Consider the following 20281-nt stretch of genomic DNA (forward strand, 5'->3'; position numbering starts at 1 on the left):
ACAAATGACTCTTCTAATGCTGCGATTTGAGCTTTCAGCAAGATGCAGACAAAGGACTTTGCTGATAACAAGGATATTTAAAGTGCACTGGAGTCCATGGCCCTGTGACCTCGCTAATCCATATTTCCAAATTATGTTGCTAATAAATGTGAACATTGTTTAGCTATCTAACAGTTGTGGTTGTTAGTTCCGACATATGTTTCACATATGATAGGCAGGAAAAGTAAGGCTGCTTCATATCAGGTTTTTCAGATCAAAACTCAAGCAGTTCCATATTTTATTTTGTTTTCCCCATAGAATGTTAATGCTATTGTCTTACAAATGTGATGATCATTACTGCAGAAACAGCCTGAGGAAATCCTCTGACCATATATGAAATTGCTGATAATTTTGGTTTGCGTCTCATATTAAGACAATCAGATAGAATTACAAGGCTTCTTAACCATGTTCTTTGCCTGGGGCTTTAAGCTTTTGCATTTCCGCTGAACATTTTTTGTTATAATATTGGCTGCCTGGGAGTAAACCAGTGCGGTAGTACTTTACATCCTTTGGAATTAAACAGAGAGAGCGTTTAGACCACAATATCTTGTTTATTCTTAGGTTCTCAGAAAAAACAACCTCTGAGTGGCTGCAGCTCTTTGAAGGAAGTGGCATCCCGTATGGTCCAATCAACAGTATTAAGCAAGTATTCTCAGAACCTCAGGTCAGTCCTAGAGCACTTTTTTATTTTTTGTATATTTACAGGCTGCTAATTGATTCAAGTTGCAAAAGTGGTTATGTGATAAATTGACTGGGTACTGGTGACTAAAATAAGTCAATCTTTGTCCCAGAGTACATTATCAGAAGGGTCATTCTTTTTCAATTCCATGTGTTGTGAGGCTAATGGTGACCACACACACTGGGATGTTTCCATCCAATCAATTTAAAATTCGATCAAAACAGTCAAATCTGCAAAAAAAAAAAAAAAAAAAGAAGAATAGCCATAACTTCCCTTTCAATCAATTTAGACTCAATTTAGATCAGATTCAATCAAACTGAGTCAATTGGCCATCGGCCAGGGCAAAATATCTATTGATTTGCATTGATCAGCAGCACTGAAATACAGTGTTCATGAATAAAATCATGATTGATCAGATTATGAGATTACATGGTAGAAACAGAGATGCAATCCAAAACATGCGCTCATAAGTTCCGATCATATTTTAGCTATTAATCAAAATCTACTTCCAGATGTGTGGCATATTGTTTAAATGGATTGTTAAATGTAAATTGATTATTCCTATCAGAAGAGATCGATCAGAAAATAAATTGATCCTTCATCGAAGTGTATATGGCCACCACAAATCTTACCTTTGTTGTGAGACCTAAGTAAAGATGAAAAAGCCCTGGGGGAATGAATTCCACACAGTTCAAATTACTGACTGGTGGAATACCTAAGCCATTTGAGACAATTATTTTATATATCTATGTGAGATATTACTCTTGTTAGGTTTCCCAATTGTGCCAGCTATCTTCTTAGCCTATGCTCGTGTTTTACATGATGTGTTGTGTTATGTGCACTCTTCTTTAGTTTAAACTGTAATTTTCTGGATACCATCTATTGACATATATGGAGAAGCTCTTTATTATTGGTATAGAATCTCAGTTTTGGCCACACTGGCCTTTTACATGATTAATTAAATTAAATAGCCATAATAACTAATGGGACTCATATATTGTTGACCGCGCTCCTCTCAACATTACAAAGATACTCTACACAATGGGCTGCATTTTACAACTCTTTATTAAATTGTAGGCCATGGTTGGAAACCTGCTGTATGTCACAGAGATCCCTCTGCTTAACTTTGCTAAGAGAACTCTATAATTGGACACCTAACTGGGCTCTCCTCCTGGATTTTTTTTATTGCTTATTTTAATTGTGCTCAACTTGCTTCAGAGTTTGAAAGCAATTGGAGCACAATGTACATTTTTAATGAGCATTGCTGTGTGGTGCTTCTTAAATGGACCCTCAAGTGTCGAGACCCCTCTTGTTTGTAGAAGTCTTTTCCATGGTCATTCTGTTTACATGAGGTAGAATATTTAGTAGAAGATAATAGGGTTAAAAATGGATAATTCAAAGCTGAATCCTTGAAGAGAACCTGTCAGTATGGAAATGCAGGAGCTGCCACTGCTGGCTACTGTTTTATAGTACAAACACCAGAACTATCATTGCTAAATTAGAATTAACCCTTTTTTTCTTTTACACCCAAGAAAGTTGCCATCTTAGCCTCTGTTAGATCAAAAAGTGTCATGGTGCTGCACATGTGATCAGTTATAACATCAGCTATTTGATGGCTTGATAGTTCAGAGCTAATGTAAGCTCATTTGAAACTGTAACTTTAACTTGAATGTAACTGTTTTTTGAAACAGTTAAATCATTGGGTATAGTAGACATGCTTGGTTCAAGCAGTCCAGTCCAGAGTGATTGGCGCTCTTAGTTCACTATGATCAGTGTGTGTATGTGTATATATATATATATATATATATATATATATATATATATATTACACACATCTGTATAAAATTTTATGTATATTGCTACAGATACACAAACAGGAATTTTAGTTGTGAATTTGTATTTGGCTGCAATTTTATTTTTTTATGACAAGTAGTAATTGCATTGCTATTGCTCAAATTGCTTATGTTAACTGCAGTGTTTGTTCCATTGCTGTCTGTAAACCTATAGACAGCATAATTTCACTAGCCCTAAGTGGTTTAGATGTGCCAAAAAGCAGACTCTTTCTGACTTCAGGTACCCATAACCTGGTCCTTTCTCATCTGTTGAAATTAGTAAATGGAGGGAGAATTTCCCTGTGACCTTGGGTTCTACTTATGCAAACGTACTCTCGATGTGTGCTGTGTGCTTTTACCAGATGTGGTAGCATATATTTGCAGGATGCATCAGGACGGGGGAACTGCGGCAGTATGATATAGTCTGGAGGTTAATAAAATCTACTCACTTCACAGGCTTCCACAAATAAACAGATGAAACCAACAGATAATTTTTCCAGTCATCAAATATTTAACTTCTTTATTTTCTGTTTGTTTTCTGTGGCATATTTATCTTAGCCGAAAGAACTGTGAAAGGAAATGGAATAGCCTTCTGGGACAGGAAGAATACTGTTTCTGTAGAAATGTTAAATTAATTTTTATGGTGATGCAGAGTCAACGACTGGTTGTTAAGGGATGGCTCAGAGCCATTGGGTGGAGTTTTGTTTTGATATCCTTTTAGAGTTTGCAGGTGTTTGGCACAGACTAAAATCATGACCAGCTGTGATATTTCACTGCTGATTATTCCCTCCCAGTACTTCTCAGTGGTGATGTATTACCGGCGGCATCCTCCACCTGATAAATTCCACTTGTGTGGTACATTTTGTTGTGCCCTTTTGGCAGCCAGCATGGTATCATCACTGCTTTCAGAGTTGTGGGTTGCAGCTGAGATTCAAAGGGAAAACATCAACTTGTCTTGTACACTAGTTGGTCTGTAAGGATTTATTGTTCTCTTCAGTTGCTGGAGAGTACTAAAACTGACAATTGTATTAAATTTTAGAGTGTTGACCCGGAAGCTCTTCTTAATCCCTTTAGTGCCTTTTATAACAGCAATTCTCTGTGCTTTACTATTTTGCAGAACTTTTGGTATGGAAGGGGTTATCTGGCATTGATTTTATATTTCAGGAATTTTAGGGTCTTTCCACTGAGATTTCATAATATGCACTTTATTTTATAATGTGAAAAAGCATATGCCACTGTATTTGTAAAACATATCTGTCAAACCATTGGAATGATACATTTTCTTGTATTTATTGGTTACAAATGCTAGTATAATATACCTCAACATATCATATACAGTTTCAGCTTCCATGTTTAGCTGTCCTAAAAGTGATTTCATTGTACTGAGAACAGTATTGGATTTTATAATGGAATACATCTTATTGTACTCAGCATTTACTGTATGTTTCTTAGGATGTGGTAATTAAAAACAAATTTACGTCATGTATTAAGATTTATTGTCTTGTTAGGACTATAATGCAGAGTTTAGATACCTTGAAGGATGGGATTTTTACCTAAAGAGCAGACTAGACATTAGGTACCATATTTTAGCTCCAATTATTCAAAGTGTTTCAAAGTACAAGTTAAATTTTGTTTGGTAACCAAGTTGAACCAATGGAAATGACACATGTGATAGCCTTTTCTGCTAAACAATAGGTACAATAGTGATACAAGCGTTTATTGATTAAACATCACTGGAGTTACGAAGTTTAAAAAAAAACAAAAAAAACATCATTGGAGTTTTTGCCATAATAATGACATATAATAGTAATTGCTATAGATTATTGCATTGGTAAAACCCAACCCAGATTTATATAAAACCAATGTAGAAACAGTTGACAAAAGAAAAGCAACCCTCATAATATTTTCTATCTAGTCCTTGCTGGTTTCCTAGACTGCAATAGCAGACCAGGAGATTCACAGAGTAGGCAGGAATATAATAATCCATACAATAGTAAAATAAGTCACAATTAAAACTGCATACATGGTAAAATGATCCAGAAGCCCAGACATACAGGCAGCCAAAATTATAGGGGAATTAAAGTCTGTAATAATTACCTGCCCTTCAATGCTCCACAGTCCCTCATTGGTCCTTTTACCTGGCTTCTTCAGGGTACAGGGCTTCAGTCATCTTCATTGCACTTGTGCGGAAGTTCAGTCATCCTGGCACACAGGATATATGCCAGAATGTAAATTGAGCTGCACTAGTGTAGCTTAGTGTATATTCCAAAGAAGACTGCAAGCAGATAGGTTTATTTTATTGCAAAAGAGACAATGCATGTCTCTCCTGCAATTAAGGGTCTGCCTGCTCACAGTTATTTGGTTTTAGTCATGTCTCCCCTTGTTGGAAGGACAATAGCATGTAATGTAAAGTACTGTGAACTATATATATGCATTATACCTATCTATGCAGTAGGTGATGCTGTGGTATTATAGCGTGTATCTATGATATAATGTAATCACAGGATGTAACCGTCTATTCAAGTTCAGAGCACTTGCTTGTGGTTAGTTACTGTTTCATGTTTCTTCATGCTGTAATACATGCATTGCGATCCTCCATGAAAGTGAAGCGTATTGCTGTATACAAGAAGCTTCCAGCGCATTATTTCAATACTCTGCACAACACCCCTTTCCCTTCTTTTTCTCCAGACTGTACATATTAAGTTCCTGAAGTCGCTCTCAATATGTTTTATCCCCCAAACTTTTCACTATTTTTGTTACCCATCTCTGAACTAGTTTTATCTTATCAATATCTTTTTGTAAGTGAGGTCTCCAGAACTGGAGGCAGTATTCTAAATGAAGTCTCACTAAAGCTCTATATAGGGGAATCAGAACCTCCTTCCTCCTGCTGGTGATCCCTCTGGTGATGCATCCAGAATTCTATTTGCTTTTCCCACTGCCCGATCACACGGTTTGCTAATTTTGCAATCATCTGAAATAAGCACTCCCAAATCTTTTTCTTCTGTAGTGCTGGCTAAAACTGTACCCTCAATGCTGTACTCTCTAAGGGGATTCTTTTTCCTAGGTGCATTATTTTACATTTAGAAATATTGAACTGCAGTCTCCACTGCACTGTGAACTGATCGTTCGCTGGAGAGGCAGAACAGCTGTCTGCCTATATAAACAAGGCAGACCGTCGTTCTGTCAGAGAGGAAGAGAGAGATCTTGTGTTTCTCAGATCTCTCTTTTCCTCTATCCAGTCAGTCTATCCCCCACACAGTTATAAGAAATCACTTCCTAGGAGCACACTTAATCCTTTGATCCTTTGTGTCACTTAGTGTTTAATTTGTCTGTCGCAGTACCGCTTAAAAAACCCTGATCGCCGCCATTACTAGTATAAAATAAAAATGCCATAAAAATATCCCATAGTTTGTAGACATGATAACTTTTATAAAAAACAACCAATATATGCTTATTGGGATTTTTCATTTGGGAAAATATGTACAAGAATACATATTGGCCTAAATTGATGAAGAAATTAGATTCCTTACATTTTTTTATTGGATGTGTCTTATAGCAGAAAGTAAAAAATATTGTTTTTTTTTTTTTCAAAATTGTTGGTCTTTTTTTGTTGATAGCACAAAAAAAAAAAAAAAAACGCAGATGTGATTAAATATCAACAAAAGAAAGCTCTATGGGGAAAAAGGACATACATTTTGTTTGGGTACAGCGTTGCACGACTGCACAATTGTCAGTTAAATCAATGCAGTGGCGTATCTCAAAAAATGGCCTGGTCATTAGGGGATGAAACCTTCTGGGGCTGAAGTGGGTAAAGGAGCAGTGATTTTATTGATACATAAAGTGAAACAATAAAAATGAAACAATCCTTTAAATATTGTGTCTGGGGGTCCTCTTAGTCTGCCTGTAAAGTGGTGCATTGGTACCATGTATAGGACCTGTTGCAGCAAGTATGACATTTATAAAGAACAAAAATGACATTTAAATTGATTGTCCCTGCAAGCTTTCTTTATTAGGACAAGCTGGAATTTAGACACTGTGGGTGGCAGGGAGTGTATTTTTTCCCTTGATGCAGCAGCTGGGGCAGAGAAATTTGTCTGCTATACTGTACAGCTGGTGGTAGAGGTGTTGCGAGGATGTATGACACCCTTTACCATCATCCCTGTGAGTGGAGGCTGCTGAGAGGTCATGAGATATAGTGGGGGTAGACATGAAAAGTGAGGTGTGAGGAGGAGAAGAATTGTGTCCATTGTGTGTGACTTTCGGGTGCTCTTGCCAACTGCCTGAGTGGTGGAAGGTTAAATGCCTTGTCAAGCATGTGGTACCCAAATGGCTGGTGTTTTGCCACTCTTAGTGTGCTTGCAGCAGAGATTGCAAATTGCAACAGTGTGATCGGTTGCACATGTGCTAAAAAAGGGCCCAGACAGTTGAGCTGTGGGAAGTGTGCCGGGAGATAACAGCTCCACAATCTGATGGAATAGGGTGGCTATTCTCTACTCTTCCATGAGGGCTGCCTTTGGAGGACATCCTGCCTCATTGGGGTTGTGCCTCCCCCTCACTTTCTTCCTCTGCTCTATCCAGCACCCAAGTCGCATCAGTGACCTCATCATCATCATCATCCCCTCCATCCTCATCGTCACTGGAGCCAACTTGGCAATACGCTGCGGCTGGGGGAAAATTACTGCCAATTTATTGTTCATCAGTGTTCTCCCCTCTCTGTAGGCTCGTGTTACTCCCTTCCTCTACCTCAGAACCAACATCAGAATCATGTAAGGTCTGTGCATCCTCAAGAAGCAAGTGGCTGACACTGTGTTCAAATAATTGAGCTGACTCCTCCATGCATGGTGCTAGGCCTATGGCAGGAGTAGCTGTGGACAAGGAGGCAGAATAAGCCACTTTGGCAGCTGCAGTGGACTGCAAACTTATGTCAGCTTGGGTCATAGAGGATGAGGAGGATTTAGTAAGCCAGTCCACTGTCTCCTCTGCATGCTGTGGCTGGATTGCATGGGCAACATCACTAAACAGAGACAAATGTGCCCTGCCTGAGGACTGACATTGTCCACCTTTGCCTGTGGACAATGTCCGCAGGCAATATATGGTCAGTCATAGTGGCACGAGAATGTCTGCCTCTCCTTGTTGGCCTCCCAGACATGATGGGTGGGGGCTCATTACCCAAATTTAATAGAAACTGGGAAATGTGTGATTGGATGCGCTTTATTGAATGAAAAGTGGTGCTTGTTGCACTTTAAATTTAGGACTGACACTGACAGAATTGTAAAAACTATTTAAAATAAATAAATAAAACAAAAAAATGGGGGAACACCAGTGTTGCAGTCAGAAAAACTGCAGCTGACAATTCAAAAAAAAAAAAAGGGGGACAATCAGGGGACAAAAAAAATAACATGCAGCAACCAAAAAAAGTTACACAGCACTGTATACAGCACTAAATGTTATGTAATGCTGTGTTAAACACTGCACTACACTAACACACTACACTGACAATACGCTATACTGACACACTACACTATACTCACACTATACTGACACACTATACTCACGCACTATACTAATACTACTACACTAACATCCTACACTATACTGACACACTATACTCACACTATACTGACACACTATACTGACACACTACACTATACTGACACACTATACTCACACTCTACTAACACTACTCTAACACTCTACACTTGAGTCAAATAAGTGAACACACTAACTCCCTAGTAGCAAACTGAGCCCTGCTCTATCTATCTCCACTCCAACAACACACTGCAAAAGCTTCCTGTGGGAATGAACCTTTTATAGTGTGGCGTGAGACTATGAGCTCTGAGCCATGATTGGACAAAGCCATTATCACTTTGTCCATTCAGGGTTCTGACAGTGCTCTGTGCCCTAATTTGCAAATCAGGTGCAAGGCTTCATCCAATTACGGCCCTAGAATGCACCGTGCAGCTCCCCGCAAATTTGAGTGTTTGCCAAATGGGCAAACAGGCGATGTTCAGGCCTAACTTTTGCTCGGCCCGAACTGTTTGCCCAACTCTACTTATCAGTGTTTTCACCTGTAACTGGAATATTACTTTCTAACAAAAGATTGTATAAAAAATGTATTAAAACATAATTTTAAAAAATATATACACTTTACAAAAAAAAAAAGAACTTAATACTTTCCCAACTTTTTAACCACTTGACCTCCGAAAAAGTTTTACCCCCTTCATGACCAGCTCATTTTTTGCTACTCAGCACTGTGCTACTTTAACTGGCAATTGTGCGGTCAAGCAACACTGTACAAAAATTAAATGTATATCATTATTTTAACACAAATAGAAATTTCGTTTGATGGTATTTGATCACCACTGTTTTTTTATTATGTAAACAAAAAAGAACAAAAATTTTGAAAAATTAGAACAATATCTTCTATTTTATTGTAAAGAACATATCCAATCAAAAAAAAAAAAAAATTTAATTTTTTTTTTTTGTACTTTCTGTTAAAGAACATAGCCAACCAAATAAATCAAATTTCTTTATACATTTAGGCCAAAATGTATTCTGCTACATGTCTTTGGTAAAAAAAAAAAAATTCTTAAAAATCCCATTGTCCCAAGTGTATAATAATTGGCTTGTGTGAATGTGTGTATAGTGTCTACAAACTATGGTATATTTACTGGAATTTATACAGCTATAGATGCAATACTGTAATGGCAGAGATCAGCAACGTATAGTATGACTGTGATAGGGTTGCAATCTGGCCCTAACAGACACTGGTTGGGAGGGTCACTAACTGGCACTGACGTCATTAGTGATACTAGTATAGTGATCAGTGATAATACTGTACACTGACACTGTACTAATGACACTGGCTGGTAAGGGGTTAACATTTAGGGGCAATCAATGGGTTAACAGTGTGCCTAACAAGTGTAATGTGTGCTGCTTTTACTTACTAATCTGGCTGTGTCTTCTCTTTGCTTTTCAGGGAGAAGAAACAGTAAGATCGCTGTTCACTGTACACAAAGTTCTGTGTGTTTGCAAACATAGAACTCTGTGTGTGATTGTACACAGCCGATCAATAGGTTTCAGGTGAAATCATTGGATTAGATCTGCAGCCAAACTTGTGTCCAGTCACAGCACAGGTTCGCAGAGGGCGCATGCATGTGCGCCCCAAACTCGGAAACACGCTGGCAACGTATATGTACTTTGCTGAGCCTACACCCACCGCCTGCTTGCAGTATATTCACTGTGAGTGGTTGGCAGGAGGCTAAAATCCATTGCCTATTGTCACATCCTCTTCATCACCTCTTCTGTTTCTGGGCTTCCAGCACCATTCAACCCCCTTTCTGTGAGCCCAGGCTTTCAATGACACATCATTAAAGAGGTTGTAAACCTTCGTGTTTTTTCACCTTAATGCATCTTATGCATTAAGGTGAAAAAACACCTGGCAGTGACCGGCCCCCCCAGCCCCCCGTTTTACTTACCTGATCCCTGGAACTTGACCCGATGGGGACGCGCTGTCTCTCTGCCCGGGCTTCTTAGCTCTTGATTGGATAGATTGATAGCAGCGCAGCCATTAGCTCTCGCTGCTGTCAATAAAATCCAATGACGTGGGTGCCATGGGACGGGGCCGAGTCATACATTCGGCAGTTATGGACGCCGAATGCTGGACTCGGGAGCATAACCGCAAGGTAACCCCATTGGGAGAGCGCTTTTCCTAGGGGGTTATCTGATGTGGGGAGGAGCCGCGAGAGCCGCTGGGGGTCCCCAGAAGAGGATGTTTGGGTCCCCTCTGTGCAAAATGAGCTGCACAGTGGAGGTATGATATGTTTTTTATTAAAAAAACAAAAACAAAAAAATGAACCCTTACAATCACTTTAGGCTCATGGTGCTCCTAGACTGAGCAGTACCCTTCATTACATAAGTGCTACTCAGTCTTTGATGAAGGACCGCACCCCACAGCTGCCAAGGAAGAACAGGAAAAACCTGTGATGTCACCAGAGTGTCCTGAAGACTGCAGGGATAAGGGAGGAAAAAATCTGCTGTCCTGAGACCTGCAGGGAGGGTGGGGGATGGAAAGGTACCTGGATTTTCACTTTTAATAAAACTGAACCAAAACAATTATATATTATATTATTATTAAACAGTATATTAATTTAATCATGTAAAATATATTTATTATAATATCTCCTAAGGTACCATTTATGGAATAAACCATTAAAATGCCAGTTAACCTAATTATACATTAATTTTAAAGTTGATTGGTAATAATAATCAGACATAATAATGTAAATGTTTAAGAGGCCTCCCATTAAAAAAAAATGTGCTGCAGTACTTAATTATTACTTCATCGACTTGCAGTTTTGCTTTAGTCCACCAGCAAAGCTTCATATATTCCCGTTGATGCCGCCAATGAGGTCCACTTCATGAAGATCCTTGTGATGGGACAGCAACTCTACTGAAGTTAGAACAGCACTGTCAGCCTTATGTAGGCCGTGCACGCTTGCACTACTGTGGGATGAAAAGACTTTGCAGGGAGCATCAGTCGTTACTGATTCACAAGCCTGTAGCTTGTTATTCAGCAATTGGCCATACCCACTGTTTTTTGATTGGATAGCACTGCCTCTACTGCTGAGACCTTTCAACTGTGAGCTGTAATGCCTGATAGGGAGGGAATGTGAGACATACTTGAAGGAAGATGTGGCTGATTCTGGAAAAGGAGGGTGTGGGGGTTGGGGGCTAAAGTAAGTTTTATGTTACTTTATGAGGATTGAACATAGTAACTGGATTTTGAACCTGTTCATACTTTGAAGTGTTTAGATGTCCTTAACCTCCCTGGTGGTATGATTATTTCAGATTTTTGCATCTCAAAGCGCTACAATTATTTTGCATAGAAATTTGGCGTTTTATATTGTAGGCCTGTAATTCTTAGCAATAACACACTTAGATCTGTCCACCAAGAGTCTAGTAGATATCCCGGGTATGATGAAGTTTGAAACAGAAAATCATAAATTATGATATAATAAATAAATATAAATAATTACAAAAAATAATAATAATAAAATAAATTTCCCCACGATTCACTATCGCTCAATTCTGCAAGTGTTCTAATTTTCTATCGCTGTTTTCTAGCTGGTCTAAAGCCACTTTTGATGTAAAGGGACACTTTTTGGTTGCTATGGACAATCTTAAGTTTCCAGGCAGAAAGAACGGTATATATAATATAAAACTGCATGCAGGGCATGGGCCAAAGCACTGGGGACAAAAGGGAAGTGAAATGATTTCATACAGTACTGTAATCTGTAAGATTACAGTACTGTATGTGTTATGATTTTAAAATGTTTTTGAATTTGCCGCCAGGCTCCACCCCCATGCGTTGCGACGCTCGCAGGGAATGGAGCCTGGCACAGAGAGGCTTCGGGCAGAGGACGGAGCCCGCAGACAGCACGAGGGGACATCGCAGGATCCTGGGGACAAGGTAAGTAACCTGCACTGGCATTGTCAAAAGGGATACACAGGCAAGTTAGCAGCAATTTTTTATTTTTTTCAATATCTATATGAATATAGGTATTTGTGTGTTCATTGTTGTTAATTATTTAATTCTTATTTGCAGAAAAATTAGTAATAAGCTGGACTTTAGCTTTATTAGTCATTTACTTTTACAGTAACATGAGAGATGATGGCACTGCATATGCATAAACTAATATTCGCAATTTAAATATAATTTATTTCAAGTTTTTATAATCAATGACTATCAACTAATTCCTGGAAAATCTTTGCAGCAGGTATCACTAAAATGAACAGGACCAGCAGTGATCTCTTTGATCCAAGAAAGATCAAAGTTGAAAAATTAATAGAGGAGTCCAGGCTTTGAAAGTAAACGTAAACACTGATTCTGTTCATTGTATGAAAAGAGAACTGATTAGAGAGTACACAGCTTCCTTTTTTGCTACTTACTGTATGTACACATCTTCTGTAAAGTATTCACTTGAGACATCTGTCGAAATTCATGCATAATTTAGGTTGATGAAAAACGATTTGGGATCAGCTGTTTAATGATATTTCACAGCTGCTGTCATCGTGTCAGCTTTTTGAAGTTGGAAAAAACTTTGAAAGGTGTTTAAATGATGACTGCAACTTTATCTACTGTGCAAATATGTAACATGAACTCTCCACCCAGGGGATTACCGTATCAACATGTTTTTCCTCCACTTAATATTACATTAAATACATGTAGAATAGTTCCTATTTTGCATGTGATAAATGCGTATTCTATTGTTGCCCTCTTTTACACATACAGATTGTTTTAGTTGTTAGTGGTGTTCATTAGGAAATAACCAAAGCCTCTCTTATATACTAAAGATACTTTAAGGTTGAGTTACCAAATGTAAACAGGCTGTTCACATTGTAAGAGAAGTTGCACTTTGCTAGAGAATTTCCCAGAGCTTAGTGAATGTGGTGAAATTTCATTCTGCAAAGAATACCCAATCACATGCAAGAAAAAAGTGCATTGTTGCTTTCACATGCGTGGATGATGGAAGTCAGAAGAGCTTCATTTCTTTAGCTAAGGTCTGAAGAAAATTCCCTTGCAAAGCGCAACTTCCCTTTCATAGTGAACATCCTATTTGCCTTTAATAAATCAACCTCATATGCAGTATATCGATTATGTTGTGTTACTAGGACATAGCCCTTTTTGGTGGATTTGAGGTTTATAATCTAGCCCTCATAATTTAAACTCAGAGGAAAATGGCACGATCCTCTAGATTTTGGCTCAACTGTCCTCTACGATGTATCTGCTTCAAACACACCTAGTATACATCATTAGAGATCCATAGCAACTCGACAGCTTCTCCATAGAAAAGATAAAAAATATTTATTTGAGCATTACAGCAATAACATCATCCAAAAATGCTGACGTGTTTCAGCCTTAGGCCTTCATCAAAAGCATAAAAATATAACATTAAAAACAAGTATATATAAGGGAAGCAGCCCTTGTGAGGTATGAAGGGCATAAATCACTTAATTAAAAAAATCAACCCATTAATTGGTTACAGGTGGAGATGACCAGACCTGGGCCAAACAAACACACAAAAACAGGGGATTTCAAGAAAGAGCACGAAATGTTAACCATTACAGTCCCACTGATACAACAGTGGAAGATTTTCAATAAAAAAATCATTAATTGCTATACTTCAGAGCATTATTTCAAAAACAGGCTAATATCCATCCTACACTGGGCTCCCACACTGGGATCTATCCTATCTCTTAGCCGTTTTCATCTTCTTCATCCCCCACGGACATGGCTAAGTACCACTGGATCTTTTCCTTGTGGCACCAGCACATTGTAGACAATGTAGAAGACACAGAAAAACCAAAACTGTCACCATTTCTCCAAAGGCAAAACTTACACTCTTAAACATTGTATTAATTGCAGCTCTAGATCAGTGGTTTATGTAGTGGAATGTAGTACTTGTCAGATACAGTACATGGGTTGCACCATTCGCCACCTACGAATCAGGGTCTCTTAACACTATAATGACACTGTCAATCCAAATGCCAAAAATATTTATAATGTATCTAAACATTTCAAGACAGTGCATGGAGGTAACCTTGATACTTTTTTCTTTCTTTGGTTTAGAACATGTTAAACGGTCTACAAGAGGGGGGGGGGGATACCCATCGCACCCTGCTCCAACGGGAGGTGTGGTGGATACACATGTTAAATACCAGAATGCCATTGGATATGAACAATAGGATGGATGTTAGCCTGTTTTTGAAATAATGCTCTGAAGTATAGCAATTAATGATTTTTTATTGAAAATCTTCCACTGTTTTATCAGTGGGACTGTAATAGTTAATATTTCATGCCCTTTGTTGAAATCCCCTGTTTTTGTGTGTGTTTGTTTGGCCCAGGTCTGGTCATCTCCACCTGTAACCAATTAATGGGTTGATTTTTTTAATTAAGTGATTTATGCCCTTCATACCCCACAAGGGCTGCTTCCCTTATATATACTTGTTTTTAATGTCATATTTTTATGCTTTTGATGAAGGCCTAAGGCCAAATCATGTGAGCATTTTTGAATGATGTTATTGCTGTAATGCTCAAATAAATATTTTCTATGGAGAAGCTGTCGAGTTGCCGGCCTGTATTTCTATGGATCTTTTGTGAGCTTAATTAGCCAGAGCCCCGACTACTCTACACACCAGTGTTTCTCAACTCCAGTCCTCAAGGCGCACCAACAGGTCATGTTTTCAGGATTTCCCTCAAATGAAAGGGCTGTGGTATTTACTAAGGCAGTGAAACTGATCAAATCACCTGTGCAAAATTAGTGGAATTCCTGAAAACATGACCTGTTGGTGCACCTTGAGGACTGGAGTTGAGAAACACTGCTACACACCAACTATACTATATAGTGGTAGAGCTTGGGTGAGTTTTTCTCTTGATATATCATTAGAGGTCATTAGAATTGGTCATATAGCTTGTAAATATGTTTCCACTGGCAGGTTATCTTCAGTCTGCTTTCAAACACCTACTTAGATTAGAAGTTATAGTGATATACAGTACATTGTTGTGAGTCAGCCAGGGGCAAGGCTAAGAGTGGGTTAAATTGTGAGGGTGGAAACATCCCGGACAGCTCTGCCTATTACACAGGTAAGCTCAGAGAGACAGAAGTTGTGTGAAGAGAAGTGAACTGCTTGCGAGCCTGCTTCCCAGAAAAGAGCTGTTAAACTGGGCTGAAAGATGCTTGTGTTTTGAACTTTCTTAAGGCTTTTAAGCCTTGTATCTGTACTACTGCAAACTTATATTGCACAGAGGGACCCATGTTTGTTTTGTAAATTTCTGAGCCTTTTCTTTGTGTTTGCTGACAAATAAAGCAAACTTTTTTTTTTCAACTGTATGTCTGATGCTTGATTTCTCCTCGATTGCCTATAATTGGTGGGAGATGCAAAAGCCAGATTGAGAGATGCAGGTCAGTTCCATGTTGTGAATTAAACCTGCATAGGCTTTACTTTCCACAGAAAAAGCAATGCAGTAGCTTCTGCTGTGGCTGCACAACAACAGGTCGTGGTGTGGGCAGTCACAGTCCAAAAAAAAGAATTTGCTAGCTAATCAAAATTGCTGTCTCATCAAATGCTATGACCCATCAAGCTCTGGTACACCAGTTTACATGCAGAGGGCATGAGGTTCTTTGCTGGACCTGCCTCTAACTGGGTAAACTGGCAGCCCAGTGCCCGATGATAGAGTTTGTGTGTTGGTGCCAACTTTGGATAGCAAATTCCTAACAAAATGACAGGGATCCTATGAGTTAGTAAAAAAGGTAGGAAAGGTTAACTATAAAGTCTACCAGCCCACAAAGAGAAAGTCCTACCAAATGTTTCACACTAATGTTATCAAACCCCTTAAAAGACTTAAGGATTTGACAGTAGACCAGGAAATTCATGAAGTCGGAGATTCTTGCAGAAAAATCAATGAACTTTCTCAAACTAATGTAATTTAGCATGCTATTCTTAGATACCCTGGTGTCTGCGTAAATTTTAACCTGAACCAAAGTTCTTGGACTTATCTTTCAGTAGTCTATTTTGCATTCTACCCCTTCATCTTCACTTCTTTATAACAATATGGCTGCTAGAAAATTGTCCAAGCAAATCACTTGTGGTTGGTCCCTGGGTGGCTAAGGGAGAAGTAGAGGACCCCTGAATGGCTAAGAGATAAGTAGAGCACCCCTGAGTGGCTAAGGGAGAACTAGAGGACCCCTGAGTGGCTAAGGGAGAAGCAGAGGGCCCCTGTGTGGCTAAGGGAGAAGTAGAGGGCCCCTGGGTGGCTAAGGGAGAAGTAGAGGGCCCCTGGGTGGCTAAGGGAGAAGGAGAGGGTCCCTGGGTGGCAAAGGGAGAAGGAGAGGGCCCTTAGGTGGCCAGTTGGAAAAGGAGAGGGCCCCTGGGTGGCCAGCTGGGGAAGGAGAGGGCCCCTGGGTGGCTGCGGGAGAAGGAGAGTGCACATGGGTGTTTGGAGGAGAAGGAGAGGGCCCCCAAGGCAATTGGGGGAGGAGGAGAGGGCCCTGGGTAGTTGGTTGTATAGTCACCGTGTGCTAGCTGCTAACTAATCATACAGCATCCACTTTATTTTGGTTTTTAATGCAGAGATAACAGCATATTCCCCAGCTGACTGTCAAGCTGCCTAATGTCCTCCACAACCCATTCCTCCCCCCCTCAATTCCTGCTGTCTCGCCCAATCCCTCTATATGTCTGAAAATGCTCCCAGTTACTAACTCCTGATCACCGAAACTCCACATCAGACGGACATGGCTCCTAGCCCATTCCTCTTTCACTTCACTATTCAAACCAATGGCCATCACCCTCACCCACCCACTTCCATTCACAGTCTCCAATCCCCACCCAATGCAACCCTGAACAATCTGAGGTCCTATAAATTCTTATTTCTGGACCCCTCCATCTTTAAGTTCCTATCTCCAGACTCCTCCATCCTTCCTTTCCTATTCATGGATTCCTCTTTCCCTATCCCCAGACTCCTCCTTCCTTCCTTTCCTATTCATGGATTCCTCCTTCCTTCCTTTCCTATTCATGGATTCTTCCTTCCTTCCTTTCCTATTCATGGATTTCTCCTTCCCTATCCCCAGACTCCTCCATCCTTCCATCCTTCAGTTCTCCTGACTGTTTGAATTTGTTGATGAAAACTATTGGCAGTAATTGTGATGATCGCGATGCATCTCGGAATCAAATCGAATTGTTGCCTTGATAATCATAATCAAATCGAATCGTGAGACCACTGAAGATGTGCACCTCTATAATCTATCCATTCCTTTAGTGTCAAAACTGAGACCAACCTCCAGCATCTGGGTATCATGGTGTGAGCTACATTAATTGTGTTGATTTTGAGTGTTGTGGGAGTGTATTGTCTGGGTCCACTCTTAGCATGTAGAAGGTATATACTAGGGAAACATGAAATAGAAAACCTCATTATTATTATTATTACATCTTCAGCAGGGGGGGTTATTTGTGGGTCAGTTTTATGCAGACGAACACTTCAATACCAAAAAGAATTCTATAGTTCTTCCGAGTCCGTTCTGCAATGCACTCTGTCTGCTATTGGCTAAAAATAACACTGATATGTGTACACTGAGTGGCACTCAGTGTACACATATCAGTGTGCACTCAGTGCATAGTGATCAGGGTTGTTAGATAAGGAATAGCACTTGGTGTATGGGCACAGGGCAGGAACACTTAGCATGGCTGGTATAGATTTAAACAGAGTGACATACTAAACTGCTGGGCTGGCGATCACTGTCATTGACCTGCTTCACACAATGCAGGTTCCTCCGAGTCCGCTCTGCAATGCACTTTGTATGCCACCTCCAACTCTGACTTGCTGCCCCCCATGATCGGGATGTGGACTGTGGCCCTGCCCCTCTGCTGAAGTCCCCAGAAGGAGAAGTGCAAGGAACTACTGTCACAGCCCTCATCCCCTCATCCCCATGGGTCCACAATATCCCTCTCTCATCCTGGCCAGCATCTGAGTCCTCTCCTAACACTGCATCAACTGCCAGCAGGGATGCCATGGTTCACTGCCTCTTCATGGCTTAACCCTCCTCTTATCTGCATCATAATATGTGGGCACCTTCAGGAGCAGACTGAGCCTCTCATGGGGCCCCCTACTGACCCAATCTGAATAGACAGTCCACCTCTGGTTGGCGGCCCGGACCCTCTACATGTGCATGGGCTGCCCCCCCCGCCCATGGCGGCCCTGTCCGTAAGCAAAGTATCTAACTTTGTTTCCAGACATTTTGAGTGCTACATGTGTCTTTACATTGTTAGCAAATCCAAGAAATTAAAGGATTTGGTGGGACCTTACCTAAGCAGATCATCTTGAACATCATGAGAGGACAAGTGTAGTTCAGTATAAAGTTTGTTAAGGCTGTGTTACACAATTCTGAAATTGGAGATACACATACACCAGGGAAGACGTCCTGACACTGCGAAATTCCGGAGATGAGTTTTCCCCGGCTGGGAAATGCACCTACTGAGGGTGGACACTTACTGGGCTGGTAGCAAAGAAAATCAAAAGTTTCCTGGGTAGGAATTCAGTATGGCCTACCAGAGATGTGAGGGGACTTCTCAGTGTTCAAAAGTCTGGGTTGCTACACCGAGGCTTGAAGATTTGGAGGGTTGCTCCTATTGAGGGATGTTTGTCAATGCTATCAAATGTCACAGCATAGGTGGACCATGGCAGTTTAGTTAGAGGACAAGTTGTCCAGCATTATTCCAGGACTAACCAATTTTTTTCCTTCTCATGAAGAAACCAATCTGCTGTTCTTGTAAATGGCAGGCTTGGTAATATTTTTTAAGGTCTAGAAAGCTTAAGGCTCCCTTTTTCACTAGGGAGCCAGAGAATTGACTTTCATGGCCCGGATTGCTTGTCGAGCCATATGAATTGGCGCAGTTTACTCTCCAGGGATTGAAAGAAATAAATAAAGGTGGAATACAAATAGGAACTGTTTAAAGCACATATAGCAGTCTTGATAAGATATTCATTCTAATAGCAGCTAGTCTAAATAGCCAGCAGAATGAGGTACGCTTCCACATTTAAAGTTCCAATTTATTCTGTGTCAGTAATGCCGCGTACACACGGTCGGACTTTCTGGCAGGAAAAGTCAGACGGAATCTTTTCATCGGACATTCCAATCGTGTGTGGGCCTATTTGAACTTTTTGTTTCGAAAATTCTGACGGACCTAGAAATAGAACGTTTTAAATCTTTCCGACGGAATCAATTCCTATCAGGAAAACCGCTCGTCTGTATGCTGTTCCGACGGACCAAAAACGATGCATGCTCTGAAGCAAGTACGAGATGGCAGCTATTGGCTACTTGCTATTGAACTTCCTTTTTCTAGTCCCGTCGTACATGTTGTACGTCATTGCGTTCTAGACTTTGGTGTGACCGTGTGTAGGCAAGACAGTTTCAGCAGAACTCCATCGGAAAAACCTTTCAGAGTTTATTCCAAGGGAAAAACCGGTCGTGTGTACGCGGCATAAGTGTAGCAAATCAAATGTTTTCAGACAGAATAGAAAGGAGGGCATGTTTATGCCTAGATACAGGCAGTCCCCAAGTTACGAACACCCGAGTTACGAACGTCTCCTACTTACGAACGGCCTCAAATGCCGGCCACTTTTGCTCAATGTTGGTCCTGGATACCTCCGGACACATCCCATACTGCAATACTACATACATGTACTGCATGGCCAGAAGAGCCCCAGATAACATAACAAGCGCCCGGAACATCCCACATCCATGCACATGTTACACTTATGAATGCACTGTTCCGACCGGAAGTTACACTTACAAATGCAGTGTTGCGACTTACGAACAACTTCGACTCATGAACAAACCTGCAGTCCCTATTGTGTTTGTAACTCAGGGATTTCCTGTACCTAATATGAGAAGGGGTCTAAGTGAATAGATTTTTAGGTGAAAGTAAACAGGGAGAATGTTAGTGTCCTGCGAAACATGGATTAGATAATGTAGCATAGTGATCAAAGGCTTTTATCAGGTTTGGCATGGTCTTTTGAGGGCATTTTATAAAGAATAACATGTCATCCTTAACCTCAACCCCAATGGCCTCACGCAGATATACTGCATCAGAAGGGCACATACAGGCAGAATCACATACCTGTACATTGCCCTTTAAGAGGCGGCTTGCGGGCGCGTGCCCGCCCACCAGGAGC

General features: G+C 40.3%; 1 protein-coding gene across 6 annotated transcripts in view; it reads left to right on the forward strand.

The window, feature by feature from the left end:
• Nucleotides 1-20281, forward strand: part of SUGCT (succinyl-CoA:glutarate-CoA transferase) — a 1840030-nt gene that overhangs the window by 863036 nt on the left and 956713 nt on the right. For all 6 annotated transcript variants that reach the window (XM_073630531.1, XM_073630530.1, XM_073630532.1 and 3 more), the window contains exon 12: nt 601-703. In XM_073630531.1, the coding sequence (XP_073486632.1) occupies nt 601-703 (103 nt within the window). The remainder of the gene's footprint in view (nt 1-600; nt 704-20281) is intronic.

This window comes from Aquarana catesbeiana, linkage group LG05 (genome assembly GCF_042186555.1).
Source record: "Aquarana catesbeiana isolate 2022-GZ linkage group LG05, ASM4218655v1, whole genome shotgun sequence".
Lineage (NCBI taxonomy): Eukaryota > Metazoa > Chordata > Amphibia > Anura > Ranidae > Aquarana > Aquarana catesbeiana.